Here is a 15,528-nt window from a genome sequence, read left to right on the forward strand (position 1 = left end):
TTAGTCAAGCTCACGATCTAGGGCCTAGTTTTGACTTCTAGTTCTTATTTTCTGATGCTTCATACTCAAATCCTACCTCTTCTCCTTGTTCCCACAAATCAGCCATTTTATTTTTATCCTCAGAGCTAAACATTTCATGTATGTCCTCATTAGACATCCTACACTGAATACTGCAAAAACGCTGGCCTCAAATTCACGCTGTCCCCTTCAGACCCATACAAAATGTAATAATCAGAATAACTTTCCTTGTTTATCAGTTTTTGTCATCCTGCCCCTTCTCTGAATCTCTCCATTGCTTTGCCATCGACTATTGCATCCAAACTTCATATATATATTTACCTCTCTTCTATCATTCCTTACAAGCTTTATATCATGCCTTCCTCATCCCAGCAGTCCCCAGAATCATCTGCTGCTTGCACAATCATAGATTCATAGATTGTAGAGTCGGAAGGGACCACAATAGATCATCGTGTCCAACCCCCTGCCCCTGGCAGGAAATAGGACCGAGGTCAGATGACCCCAGCCAGGTGACTATTTAGCCTCCTCTTGAAGACCTCCAAGTTAGGTGATAGCACCACCGCTCTTGGAAGCCCATTCCAGATCCTGGCCACCCTTACTGTGAAAAAATTATTCCTAATATCTAACCTAAATCCACTCTCAACTAGTTTACACCCGCTATTCCTAGTCATTCCCTGGAGCGCCCTAGTAAACAGCGCAACCCCTTATCCCCGTTGACCTCCCGTAATAAGTTTATAGGTGGCCACAAGATCTCCCCTTAGCCATCTCTTGTGAAGGCTGAAGAGATTCAGCTCTCTCAACCTCCCTCCATAGGGTCTATCACAAAGGCCACTAATCATGTGAGTCGCCCTCCTCTGGACCCTCTCGAGATTCCCCATGTCCCTCTTAAAGTGCAGCGCCCAAAACTGGACACAGTACTCCAACTGTGGCCTGACCAGTACCGCACAGAGGGGGAGCATCACCTCCTTTGTTCTATTAGTCATGCACCTGCTAACGCATGACAAGGTGCGATTGGCCTTGTTGGTGGCCTCGTTACACTGCCGGCTCATGTTCATTTTGGAGCCAGTTTTGACTCCAAGATCCCTCTCTGCATCCGAGCTGCTGAGAAGGACACTCGCCAACCTATAGGTGTGCTGGGGGTTCCTCCTTCCCAGGTGGAGTACCTTACATTTATCTTTATTAAATTGCATCCTATTTTTCTCTGCCCATTGATCCAACCTGTCCAGGTCAGCCTGAATCTGCTCCCTGCCCTCCGGTGTACTAACTTGGTATCATCAGCGAACTTGGAGAGGGTGCTCTCCACGCCCTCGTCCAAATCGCTGATGAAGATATTGAATAATATCGGTCCAAGGACCGAACCCTGTGGGACCCCACTGCCCACCTCCCTCCAGGCCGAGAAGGAACCATCCACCATCTCTCTGGGTGCGGTCCCTAAGCCAGCTGGCCACCCACCTCACCGTGTAGGTGTCCACTCTGCAGTCTGCTAGCTTCCCAATGAGGATAGGGTGTGAAACTGTGTCGAAGGCCTTCCTAAAGTCCAGGAAGATGACATCAGCCTCGGCTCCCGCATCCAGGCAGTGTGTGACCTGGTCATAGAAGGCTACAAGGTTTGTCAGGCAGGATCTACCTGTGACAAACCTGTGCTGGTTTCCCCTCAGCATCGTTTCCCCTGCTGGGCCTACACAAATGTATTCTTTGATTATTTTCTCTAGCATTTTCCCAGGAATAGAGGTAAGACTGACTGGTCTAAAGTTACCCAGCTCATCCCTTCTCCCTTTCTTGAAAACGGGCACCACATTGGCCCTTCTCCAGTCCTCAGGGATCTGACCGGAACACCACAAGTGCTTGAACAGCTGTGCCAGCAGCTCAGCTATAACACTGGCCAATTCTTTCAGCAGCCATGGATGGAGGTCATCCAGGCCTGCTGACTTGTACCCATCCAGCTCCTCCAGGAGCTCCTTAACTATTTCAGAACTAACCATAGGTGGACTGTTGCCATGTGGACATCCGTCAGTGATCAAGGTGGGGGAATTGGCTTGGTTGGTACATAGAAATACTGAAGTGAAGAACTCATTGAAGAGCTCTGCTTTCTTCCCCACATCAACCACCATCCCCATGCCTTCTTTTATGCAGCTCTTTATACTTATAATGGCTCCAAATTACTCATTGGGAACCTTTTTAAACTGTGGGACAGAATGACCCAGTTCAGCTAAATGTCTAAGCACTGGGACACAGCTGCCACCACCAGTTTTCCTCGTCTCCCACTGCTTCTATTCAAGGGGACTGCTGCCGAAGTCCCCCACCACTAAATATTGCTGTAGCTCCAGGTCCACAAACTGGAGATTGCTGACTGCTGGGCTAAATTAATCTGGAAGACCACTAACCTTGACATGATCAAGTCCTTCTCAAAACCCATTTTCACCATATTACCTACAATAAATCTACTTGACCTGTACAGAAATGCCCTACTTCTCATTTCCCTTTCCCTAACTTTGGAGATTCCCATGAGCTGCATCTCTTTTCTCTTTAAATTGGAGGAGAGCACTAGTACAAATAAAGAACTAAAATAAATGTTTACATTTTATTTCATGCAAAATTAATTCAAATAGTTTATAAGATAATTAACTCGACTATTAAAAGAAAAACAAAGAGTCTCAACTTTGTAGGAAATTTCTCTTCAAACAGCACAATCTGCAAAAGGCATCAGACAGATCTGGTATAACTGAAGACTGCTTATGAACAGGGCTTTTCTTTTTTTAGACAGATGCTTCAAGAATGCAAGCACAAATAAAGAAACTTATAAAGAGAATTATTTCTTGATGAAAACTACATGAAAATGATTTTTTCACCACTCATCTCTCACAAATTAAAGCCCTGTATAAACACACCAAATATATCCACACCAAAAAATGCACTGAATAGTTGTTGCTATAGATCCTTTTATAGACCTACATATATTGCAACAACTTAGATAATTAAAATACAGCACTTTCCCCATTGTGTAGCAACTACTTCAGAACCCATGGCCTTCATATCTGACCTGCTAAGGTTTTATCTAAACCTCAAAAGTTTACTTAAAAATTAAAATCCCACTTCAACTACACGTAGGATTAGAGGGAGCAGAGGTGGAAATCATGCTTCTATGCAAGCAAATGGGTTAGGGAGATAGAGATCAAGGGTAGAAAACTGAATGTCTTGCTAGGCAGCCAGAGACGGTCTGAAGTCAATCATAGCTAAGAGAGGAAATGCAAGCACCTAGGGACATATGAATCTTGACCCTCTGCACAAGTGCTCTTCAGTCCTTCAAGTACTTAGATGCATTTCTGGATTACCTCTAAATAAATTGCATTTTGAAGCCTGAAATGAAACCCAGTGGGACAGAAAATATTAATGAAAAGCATTTGCTTGAATCACTAGTCTTGTGAGTTTATGCTGGGGGGAGGTGGTGGGGATTGAAGGTCACACAAGGGTGACTAAAAATTAAGAGGGACAGTATATTATGGTTTTGCAGGCTTTAAACAATAAACCTACATGCAAATTAGCTGTGGCCATTCAGCTGCTGGCAAGGTACCAGCCAATTCACCCTGGGGGCTGAAAAGCCTCTGTGCCACTTGATTATAAACAGTTTGGAAGTTTGAGCCTAAAGACCTTGACAGTGTCTTTTTTTTTTTTTTAAGTCCCGTCTCCTAGGGTTTCAAGGAATTTTCATTGTTCTCAGCAAGCCTATTTGTTTTTCCTTCAGGCTGGCAATACACTGACTGAAGAGAGTATTCGGTTACCCACTCCGAGTTTTCATTTCAGCAAGGGGACTGTGCATTCCACATGGTGTAAGCTTTCCAAAGAGATAAAGTACGTATATCCAAAACAACATTAATCACAACTGAAAAACAAGAATAAAGTGAAGCACTCTTTACATATGTCGAAAGAATGATTCTCGGGAATCATGGAAAAGGATAAAATCTATAAAATCACCAATAGCAAAAATCCTTTAAACTAAAAGGATTAGTGCATGTATCTTCCCTGCTGGTTCTAACAAAGGGCCATGAATGGTTATGTAAATAACAATTCCATTTCTCTGCGTGTTTGAGATCCAAATATATTCACTAGGGAGAAAAGTGCAATCCCTTTTAATTACACTAAAAAAATTAAGTGTTAACCAACACATTTCTAATGCAAACCTTCCTAAAATAAAGGCTCCAAAAGCAACAGTAATAAACACATTTGTAAGGCAGTATTTCTCAATCAGGTGCTATGCAGGGTGACCATATTACTTATATAAAATCTAGGACACTGCCCCATCCCAGCAGTGGCGCTCTACCACGGTGTCTGCCCGCCCACCTGCCTGGCGCACCATGCTGCTCCTTTTCCCAGCCAACTGCACCCCATACCCCACCTCTGCAATTCCAGGTCTTGTTTTAATTTTCATCAACTGGCCAGGACTGGCATATGAAATCCAGGATTGTCCTGGCCAAACTGGGATGTATGGTGGCCCCCGTGCTGTGGCACCCTGGGGTGCCATGCAATATTTGCACTATTAGCACTGAAAACATGATTCCAAAGATAAACCTAGGGATTTCAAATTGGAAACCATAGCGTTAAAAACATTCTGCCCTGTTACAGTCTGAGTTCTTCGCAACAGAAAAAATAGCTCTTATATTACTCTTGTCAAAAAAAGAAAAAAAAAAGAGCTGTCATTTTCTGAAGTGTTGCTTGAGAGTCTACTGAGAAGTGCCTGATGCCTATTGAGGGATGCCTTGAGTCTAAATAAGGAGAAGATTCTAATATTATAAAAGCCTTAGTCTCTCTGTCCATAACACTTTATGCACACTCTGATTGGTTGCCTCGGTAGCCAATCAGAGTGCTCTGGACAGACGGACACATGGTGGAGTGCCGCCATGACAGTGGGGACTGAGAGGCCGGAGCAGGTGGAGGCAGAGGGGGACAGTAGGCACCAGAGCTCCATCATGCCACAGGGAATGGAGTGCAGGGTTAGGGTTGGAGGCAGCAGGGCATCGGGTGCTGGCTGTGCAGCGCTGGCCTCATCTTGCCCCACATGGCAAAGCACTACCATGACAGCAGGGACTGGGGCCAGAGCCGGGGACACCACCCCTCCACTCCTCCCCGCCCTGCTCCTTGGAGCCAGGGGCCAGAGGGACCCCCGCAAAAGCAGCCGACGGGGAGGGGGAGGTGGCTGGGAAGAGGGGAAGAAGGGAGGGAGGAGAGTGGGAATGGGCAGGGGGGTTACCAGTGGCTGCACCCCACTGCAACGACCACCGCTGCCGTGACCTCCGCCACAAAAACCATGGGTCCCAGCACCAGCCCAAATAGGATGTGGGGAGGGAGGGAGCGGCCTCGGCCCAGAGTGGCAGGGGTTAGGTGTGGCGTGGCTATGGCCCCAACCCAAGGCAGAGGGGAAGGGGCCAGATACAGGTTTCTGTCCCCACGTGCCCCCTCTCTCATTCTTGATGGCAATTTGCTAGTACTGCTATAAAGAGGGAGTACAGAGGCCCTTATAGCCCTTTCCATTCCCTCCCAACTCCTTATTTCATTTCTACATTCATATATTTTTATTGTATTAATTTCATAATATAGCCTATATATGGATAGTACATCCAGGCATATCAAATCTTTGTTAGAACTACAAACACTGAAACAGACAAATTTCAAGCTCCCTCATCACTGCTAAATATCCAGATGAAAGTTATTGTGTAATTACTTTTCATCCCTCAGGAACAAACACATACACAACAACCGTACTAAAATAGCTTTTACATATGTCTATACACATTCTGATCAATAGTGAAAACATCTGGACAGAAAGGCTGTTGGAACCATTTCTATTTTACACAGGGTACAGAAGGTGGTGTTTTGTGTTCTTCTCTCTACACTAATATTTCTCAACCTGTGGGTCACAAGGATATATGAAAGGGCCGTGCAGAAAAACGTGGAAAATCATGGATTTTTCTCCTCTAAAGGAGAAAACCGTGGGAAACCTCAGGTTTCCCCTTGCAGCCTTTAGGAGTTCCAACCTGCAAGGGGCTGCTTCCTTGGGGCTGGGAAAATTGGGAGGCAGGGGGTGCCACATGCATGTGCACATGCACACATGCACCTGGCAGCCAAGCAGCAGAGACAGCAGTTCCCACAGCTCCCCCCAGGTAAGTCTATGGGGTGGTACACAGACAACACATCAGGCAGACATGTGCCCTCCAGATTTGTGTGCCCACAGTGGACAGAGGGCTGCAGCCTGGCCAGACCAGCATGGGCAAGAGCCTCCTCCATGACCCAGTAAGCAGGACCCAGTGAAGGAGGGCAAAGAGGGATGGAGAGACTGCACAAGGAATAATGGACTCACCTTCTCCTGCTGCCACCACTCTCCTCAGGACGCAGCTCTACCCTGCAAGGGAGGTGGAGTTGCAAGCAGCGTGGGCGGCCTGAGGGAAGTGGTGATCAGACCAGGCCATCGCAGTGGGGTAGAGCCGTGGCCCAGCGTGCAAGCGGCTAGTGGCAGGAACGAGGTGAGGACTACACAGATCCAACCAGGTTGCAGCCCCGTGCCTGATGTGGGCACAACCTCCCCCCCACCCCTGCCCCACACACTGACAGGCTGGGACCAGGGCAGGGGGGGGTAGTGGGTCAAGAGTAAGGGGCATCAGCAGGCTGGGGAGGAGGGGGTAGTTGAGGGGCTATGGGTTGGAACCGAGGAGCACTGGCAGGGCTGTGGGGCTATGGGTTGGGAGTGAGGGGCACCAGTGATTTGCACTGTACAAATTGCACAATGATATATGTCACTTGGAAGTAATGGAGGACCGCATGTTGATATTGCTGTTAATGTTTTCTGTTGGTGTTGATTTCTGTATTAATTTTAAAGACTGTTGAACTGTTTTAACTTGTAGTGTGCAATAAGTATTTGGGAGCCAATATACTTGTACGTTTTCTACTTAAACTATTCACTGGGTCAATACTGGTCAATGTTTACAAATGGGTCCTGGTACAAAAAAGGTTGAGAACCACTGACCTAGGCAAACTGGAGGATTGGGCCTAAGGAATCTCATGAGGTTTGACAAGGACAAGTACAAAGTCCTGCACTTAAGACGGAGCGATCCCATGCACCGCTACAGCCTGGGGGTTGACTGGCTGGGCAACAGCTCTGCAGAAAAGGACTTGGGGGTTACAGTGGAAAATAAGCTGAATATGAGCCAGCAGTGGGCCCTTGTTGCAAAGAAGGCTAACGGCATACTGGGCCGTATTAGTAGGTGTGTTGCTAGTAGGTCTAGGGAAGTGATTATTTCCCTCTATTCAGCACTGGTGAGGCCACATCTGGAGTACTGTGTTCAGTTTTGGGCCCCCCAGTACAGAAAGGATGTGGACAAATTGGAGAGAGTCCAGCAGAGGGCAACAAAAATGGTGAGGGGGCTGGGGGACATGACTTCTAAGGAAAGGCTAGGGAACTGGGCTTATTTAATCTAGAGGAGACGGAGAAGGGACTTAATAGCAGCCTTCAACTACCTGAAGCGGGGTTCAAAAGTGGATGGAGCTAGACTGTTCTGTGATGGCAGATGATAGAACAAGGAGCAATGGTCTCAACCTGAAGCAAGGGAAGTTTAGCTTAGATATTAGGAAGAATTTTCTCACCATGAGGGTAGTAAAACACTTGAACAGGTTACCCAGAGATGTGGTGGAAGCTCCATTCTTGGAGGTTTTCAAAACCTGGCTAGACAGAGCTTTGGCTGGGATGATCTAGTTGGGGATGGCCCTGCTTTGAGCCGGGGGTTGAATTAATGACCTCTTGAGGTCCCTTCTAACTATAACTTTCTATGATTCTATGATTTTTACCCAGAGACTTAAAAAAAGCCTCTTTCTAAATTTCACAGCCATTTCCCCCTCTCCATTTTAACCTCATTGTTCTTTGTAAACAAGCCATGCCCTTCATTCCAGTCTTTCAGTTTGTTCCACTAAGATACAATTTGTATCACAATTTTGATCTAATTTGATCTAGTTTTAATTTTGTGTTTATTCCTCATTCTACTGGTACTTGTGCATAAACAGCTCAAATGTTTGGAAGCATGCCCCATTATTCTCACTTCTCTCTCCTTTACGGCATTATTGCCATTTCCCAATTTCCAGTCTTATGACTATAATTTTTTTGCTCACCCTATGGGGTTTTTAATCACTCTTCCAATACAATTTAAAGCTGTTGCTTCGTGATAAAGGTGCTTTATATTGGTACAGATACTCCTGTATGGATATGTTTTATAATAATGATCATCATAATCTGTCTACACTAGAGGTTGCATCAGTATAATTATGCTGGTTAAAAAAAAAAAAAAGGCACAGCCCAAAAACAGTTATCCAAATTGTGCGCGTAGACCAATCTTAAGATGCAAAAAAGAATGTCAATGTATGAGCACAGTTGTCCTGACAACATATTTCAAAATACCTTTCAATGTGCATTTCCTTCAGGCATCAGTAAACACTTTTTAATCTGAATGATGGCATGTGGGATGGGAATAAGAAAATTTACTTAAAAATCTTTTAGTAAAACAATGTTTGCTTAAGCCCAATATAGTATCTGTTCCTAAGGAATAGGAGGTATCAATTACATTTCAGGAAGTAAGAAACAAAATACAGGCAATGCCTGCATGTTACAGGATAAAGGAACTTTTCATGAAATGGGGTGAAGGTTTCCAGATAAGGGAGACTGTGAAAAACAAAAGGAAGATTTCACAGGGAGATATGCAGCACATTCAAATGATAATTTCAAATCTACCTCTCAGGCTTGCTAACCTAAGTGGTGGAGTGAGTGAAAAGTGAGTCATGTTTGTAGATCTAAAACTGACAAAGGTTGATAGAGATGCAACAATTCTAGACTGTGACCCATTAACTTGTGTGTTTATCAGCTTTAACTTTAAATATCCACATTCCTGTATGGACACCTATATAAACAAGTGGAGGCAGGTTGGGGAAGTAGTGTCACATACAGTATCTAGTTTCATTTAGAATGAAAACATGATATTAGGTTATTGTCCTTGGAGACTCCTTTCTTTAAAGAGGGGGGGAAAAGGAGAGACAAACACCAGGAAAACAGTTACTTTTGCCATCATTCTGCTATCAGGAGCGACCCCATAAATATATACTTTATCACCCAGACAAAAAGAAAAGCTTTGTGCAGGCTGGGATGTTGATGGTCTGTAAAATCCATTCTATGTTCACAGTAGAGCTACCCTAATAAAAAGTAGTAAGTAAACAAGCCATTAAATTAATTCTCTCAAGGCAAGTAAAATGAAGCAGTAATAAATCAACTGACTCAACATAGTTCAGAATGGGGGGAGGGAAAATCCTTTATAATTAAAGCTTAGCACGAACATAATAGGCTGAGACCCACAATACACAAAAATAATTCCACATGCTGCTATTGCATTTCATTCCACAGGAAACACACAGTACAGGTTAAGTCCAGACCACCTACAAGTGAAGCTGAAACTCAAAAGGAACAAATGGGTATTAGAGATAGTGCATTATGGTAAGATGGTGGACTGTGGTGTTATTTTTGGCAAACTATGAGGATGCTGCACTACAGAAACAGTGCAACATATGTGGCCACACACGCACAAGCCCCTGCCTGAAGCATGACAAAGTTACCAAAAAGGTGTGCTCGCCAGCAAGGTTGGGGGAAGGAAGCGCAGTGATAGGGAGCTGATGAGCAAGCTATGATCAATGACACTTGGCTGCTCACCTCTGGTTGCCATTGCAAGCTCTGCTGGGGCTTCCTACAAGCCACCAGTGGGAGCAATTTCTGCTACCCAATCGACCCTTACGGGAGCTGGCGTAAGAGATTAAAGCACTGACAAAGCACAGAACCTGAACCTGTTCAGCCTTCACAAGAGAAGGCTGAGAGGGGATCTAGTGGCCATCTATAAACTTACCAGGGGGGCCAGAGGGGAATGGGTGAGACCCTGTTTCCCCAAGCATCTCCCCAAGTAACAAGGAATAACGGCCACAAGTTGATTGAGAGTAAGTTCAGGCTAGACATCAGGAAGCACTACTTCACAGTCAGGGTGGCCAGGAGCTGGAACCAGCTTCCAAGGGAAGTGGTGCTGGCTCCTACCTTAGGAGTCTTTAAAAGGAGGCTTGATAATTACCTAGCTTGGGTCATACGAGTCCAAATTTACCAGGGATCATATGAGCCCAGTATTCATTTCTACCCAGGGCAGGGGGTCAGACTTGATGATCTGCTCAGGTCCCTTCCGACCCTACATCTATGAACCTATGATCCAGATCTGCCATTTTTGTGTCTGATCAGCCATTTTTTTAGTGGAATAAACAAGGTGAACATTTAGCCGTTTGCTTTTTTGGCCCTCTAAGCTCACTTGTAAAGTATGACAGATGTAACATCTGCAAGAGCGGTCATTACATCAATTCTACATACTTATATACCCTCCTTTCCTTTACTATCATATCTGAGAGTGAGTTCACAAAAAAAAGAACCAAGGAGTCTAAAGTTGGACATATGCACCTAAATTTAACTTAAGTTAAAGACAGTGACTTAGAGAAACTCCACTTAACTCAGACTTACTTCTGGGTACATACATTTTCACTCGAAAAACTACTTAGGTGCCAGCTATTCTGTTCTGCATGCCTAGAGGTCACCATTGTAGGATCTTGGCACCTATCTCTGGCTGTTGAGCTCACAAATTAGGAGCCACCAACACAATTCTTAATTTCTCAGATGGGCAGTATCTGGTAGTCAACACAAAAGCACGCCAACAGCTTGAAGGTCAGTTAAGTTACATTAAGCCCCTTCCAGTGACCTCAGCTTCAACAAATTTTGCCTTCAACCCAGCTTAGCCCCTGGCCTGGTGATTATGAAACTGCCCAAGGGCTAAGGAAGAACTAGAACTGGTTCTTCAACTTCCTAAGCAAGTCCTCTAATCACTAGGCTACCAGGCAAAAAGTGTCCACCTCTACCATTCCCCTCTTCTCTTCCTCCAGCTGTACTACAAAAGAATGAGCTAGTTGCCTTTACATGAAGGAACCACTTAGATGCCAAAGTCCAGGTGCACATTTCAGGTTGTGACAATCCCAGTTTCACATTGGTGCCTAAAAAAAGGGTGCAGATTAGGGGTGCTGACAGACGTGAAAAAAAACAAAAACAAAAAACCCCCAGCACTTTACTGGAAGATGCAGCTTTGACTCAGCTCCACAGCATCTGTATAGATCCGATGCTTCAACAGGGCTTTTTGGTGGCTTTATCTAAAGCTGACTGAATCATCTATTAGATAAAACTGCCAAGAAGTCCCACTGAAGCACCTGATCTATATAGACACTGGGCAAGCCAGGTCAAGCTTATGTGAGACCCCTTCTGGGCATGTGCTGTGCTTAGTGCAGGGGTGTGCCAAGCTTAAAGCACCATTTGTTTGTTTTATGTCACGTCCTCAAGCAGCCTAGGAGGTGTTTAAAGCTAATTACGAATGCTGCTCTTAGCTCTGGTGGCAATTGTTGCTAGCAGTTATAGTCTCTAAAAAGCTGCCAACAAGCCCTGTCCTATCTTCAGCATAACTGGTATGCAAATGGAAGATTTAATAGATTTCTAGAGTCGAAAGGGACCTGGTAGGATCATCGGGTCCAAACCCCTGCTCCAGGCAGGAAAGAGCGCTGGGGTTAGGTAACCCCAGCCAGATGCCTGTCTAAGCTCCTCTTGAACAGGGTAGGGGAAAGCACCACCTCCCTTGGAAGCCCATTCCATATTTTGGCAACTCCTATTTTAATGTCAGACCCTGATCATGCCTTCATTTACCTTCTCCAGACAGTCTCACCTAAGCCCTTTATAAATTTTCTTTAATGAGGTCTAATGGTTTTAGTCTGACCCAGCAAACTTTTACCTCAAAAAGATAGGGGAGGCAGAGAGGGAGGGACTCACTGGCATCTTTAAAGCATCACAGGGCAGAGATGGGAACCCAGGAAGGAGAAATTATTTTACAAAAAAAACTATCCAACATTATGACATGGAAAAATCAGATCCAAAATGCCCCAAACAGATAGCTCTGAATTCACTAGGCAAGGACACTTACTGATGCATACCCATTTTTCTATGAATTTTTCTATCTCCTACATGCAATTATGCTGTGGATTCTTAGTGTTTAGAAAGCAGTCTTTTGAAGTTCTGTCATTTGATACGGCCTTTTAAGTATTTATCCATTTTTATAATATTCCACCACTCTTCCTGTTTTGATTAAAGACTTAGTGTCATTTCCATTGTAAGAGTCCATTTTTCTGTGGGATTTACTACAACAATAAAAATGCATTCCAAACAGAAACACATTCAGCGTTTCTAAAACCAGGAGCAAGAATTCCAAAGATATGGCAAAAAATATTCATTTCCATTTTAAAAGCTAAAATGCACAGCAGATAGTGCTTTATTCTAAAGACAATACCGTAGCATAAGGCCCTGTCTGCACATTACAGGTATCACACAATTAACTGGTAAACTGCACAATTTCCTTGAGGCCAACCACATGTGCAAAGTACCTATCACCCTATAAAAAGTTTCAACCAGCTATAAAGTTAGACGTCAAAAATGTGTACTAACTTTATAGCTGGTTGCTATCAAGCTTTAATTTTCACATGTAGCAGGGTCTCCCCTGAGGCTGGGAGCCCTGTAGCTGATGGACCTGTAGTATATAGCATGCCCAACCCTGGCCTGGAAGTCCTGCAACAAAAGGGAACTCTCAGCCCCTGGAGCTGCTGACTCTGGGTCCTGCAGCTTCAGATGCTGGGACCCAGCTGCATCCCATTAGCCAAGGGGTGTGAGGCTACCTTAGGAGTGCATGAAACCCCCAGGCCTGCAGGATCATGGCTGCCACAATCCCCACCCAGCCCCAGGGGTATGTGAAACACCTAAAGCTGAGGGATCACAGAAGACCCAGGGGTGCATGAACCCCGCAGTTGTGGGGTATGATCCCCCAGCCTTCGGGGTGTATGGAGTGTCTCCATGCCTGGAAGCCCCTCAAATGAGGGGGCTCCCAGTCATGGGAGCTTGCTTTTTGCTAGTGCAGAGGGAGCCCATGATCATGTTTCCTGCCATGCATGTGTGGCATGACAGGAGGTGCGACTGTGTGTATCACACATTAGGTCCCATCACATGTTGACCTTTCTTAATGTAAGCACATTATTAGTGTCTGTCTGTCTGTCCATCTGTCCCACTAGGACATTGCTAACATAGTTCACTCTGCTCATATAATGCAAGTAAGAGTATGACAAGAATATAACAAACTGTGTATTCAAGAGACCAGACTAAAATAATTTAAACTGTTCAAAAGATAAAATGATCCCTGACCCAAATAGCTAATGATCAAAGATCAAAGATGAAACAAACTTAATGAAGGGTGTCCACTATGATACCTCTGACACACTATGATACCATGCAGTAATATGGAAGAATTTCCATGTTACAGTTTTTAACCTTAATCTTAATGATCAAGGGCCTGGAGGACAAACCTTAGAGGAAAGACTAAGGAAAGACTAAGGGATCTGGGACTGTTCAGCCTGGGGAATAGAAGACTGAGAGGGGACTTTTATAAGTATATCAGGGGTGAATATCAGGAGCTGGGAGAAAAAAAAAAAAATCTGTTCACTAGGGGCGCCTCAGGGGAGGACAAGGAGCAATGGCAGGCCATAAACTGTTAGGGGATGGTTTCAGGTTAGATGCAAAGAACTTATTTATGGTAAGGATAACCAGAATCTGGAATAGACTTCCCAAGGAGGTGGTGGAGTCCCCAACCTTGGAAGTCCTCACAAGGAAACTGGACAGATACCTTGCTGGGATCATTTGATCCCAGCATTATTCCTGCCCAGAGCAGGGGGGGTTGGAGTCTATGATCTTTCGAGGTCCCTTCCAGCCCTTAATTTCTATTATTCTATGTGCCTTCATTTCTTATCTGCCAAGCAGTAATTAAATACTTCCTTTCAAAGACATGTTCATTAATGCTTATGAAATACTCAGATACTGTGGGAGTGAATCATACAAAGTGATGAGAAGTTTCCATTTTCAGTGAACATGTTTTTCTAAAGCTGTATTGTCTTTGGCTATATTGTACAACAACTACTTCAACAGTAAATACTTGATCACATGAGTAGTCTCACTGATTTCACTGCAACTAGATGGGTTGTCATCATCCTAAGTACACTGTAGGCAAGGATAGCAGTGACAGGAGTTGGATCAAGAGCTGTGCAAAGGACAGTACAAGTTTATGCATAGTAAGCACTTCTGTCACATAATTTGCATCACCAATCCAAATTTAAGCCAGTTTGGTGCTGCTGGTGCATCCTTAACCTTTCACAACTTTTCTGCCCAAGGGCCCACTACTGCTATTCCAAAAGGGCTATACTTCCCCTCAACTTAGCACTCCATACCTCAAATACTTTGGAGCTAACTGCTCAAAAGAGTTATACATTAGGTTGTTACCCACTTAAGTACAGCTATGAACACCCTGGAAAGATCTTGGAGAAAATTATTAAGGGATCCATCTGCAACAGGCTAACTGAAGGCAACCTACTGAATGCCAGCCAACATGGTTTTATTACCGGAAGGTCTTGCCTGACCAACGTCATCTCCTTCTATGACCAGGTGATGCACTGCCTGGACAAGGGAAATGAGGTTGATGTCATTTATCTGGACTTCAAGTAGGCCTTTGACTTGGTATCCTATGATGTCCTCATGATCAAGCTGGGGAACTATGGCCTCGACCACCTCATGGTCCGATGGCTGGGGAACTGGCTCTGGGGTCAGACCCAAAGGGTACTGCTGATGGTAAAAAAAAAAAAAAAAAAAATCAATCAACATGGTGCAAGTTTATGAGTGAAGTCCCCCAGGGGTCAGTGCTCAGGCCGGTACTCTTCAATATCTTCATTAATAACCTGGATTCAGGCATCAGATACAGACTGGCAAAGTTCATGGATGACACTAAACTATGGAGGAAGGCAGTCACACTGGAGGACAGGCTGGGGATACAGGCTGACCTGGACACGCTTGCAAAGTGGGAAGACCAAAACCTGATGGCATTCAACATAGAGAAATGCAAGGTACTCCACCTTCAGAGAAAAACCGGCATCATACTTGGCAGTGCTATGCTCGCTAGCACCATGACCAAAAGGGACTTGGGGGAGGGGGAGTCTTGACTGACCACAAGATGAACATGAGCCCCCAATGCAATGCTGTGGTCAGCAGAGCAAACCAAACTCTGGCATGCATCTACTGGTGCATCTCAAGAAATAACTGGGGACGTCATTCTCCTGCTTTACTTGGCCTTAGTGAGGCTGCAGCTGGAGTACTGCATTCAGTTTTGAGCCCCCCACTTCAGGAGGGATGTGGATAAGCTTGAGAGAGTCCAGAGGAAAGCCACCCGTATGATCAAAGGCCAAGAGAGCAAGCCTTACGAGGAGAGGCTGAGGGACATGGGACTCCTCAGCCTGTCAAAGAGAAAGCTCAGGGGGGACTTGGTGGCTCCCTATAAG

General features: G+C 44.8%; 1 protein-coding gene across 1 annotated transcript in view; it reads right to left on the reverse strand.

The window, feature by feature from the left end:
- SHROOM2 (shroom family member 2) overlaps positions 1–14,654 on the reverse strand; it is a 150,031-nt gene extending 135,377 nt beyond the window's left edge. The window contains exon 1 of the mRNA XM_025209247.1: positions 14,599–14,654. Coding sequence (XP_025065032.1) covers positions 14,599–14,625 — 27 coding nt within the window. The 5' untranslated portion in view covers positions 14,626–14,654. The remainder of the gene's footprint in view (positions 1–14,598) is intronic.
- Positions 14,655–15,528: the final 874 nt, after the last annotated feature.

The sequence above is a fragment of the Alligator sinensis genome, unplaced genomic scaffold, assembly GCF_000455745.1.
Source record: "Alligator sinensis unplaced genomic scaffold, ASM45574v1 scaffold312_2, whole genome shotgun sequence".
Taxonomy (NCBI): domain Eukaryota; kingdom Metazoa; phylum Chordata; order Crocodylia; family Alligatoridae; genus Alligator; species Alligator sinensis.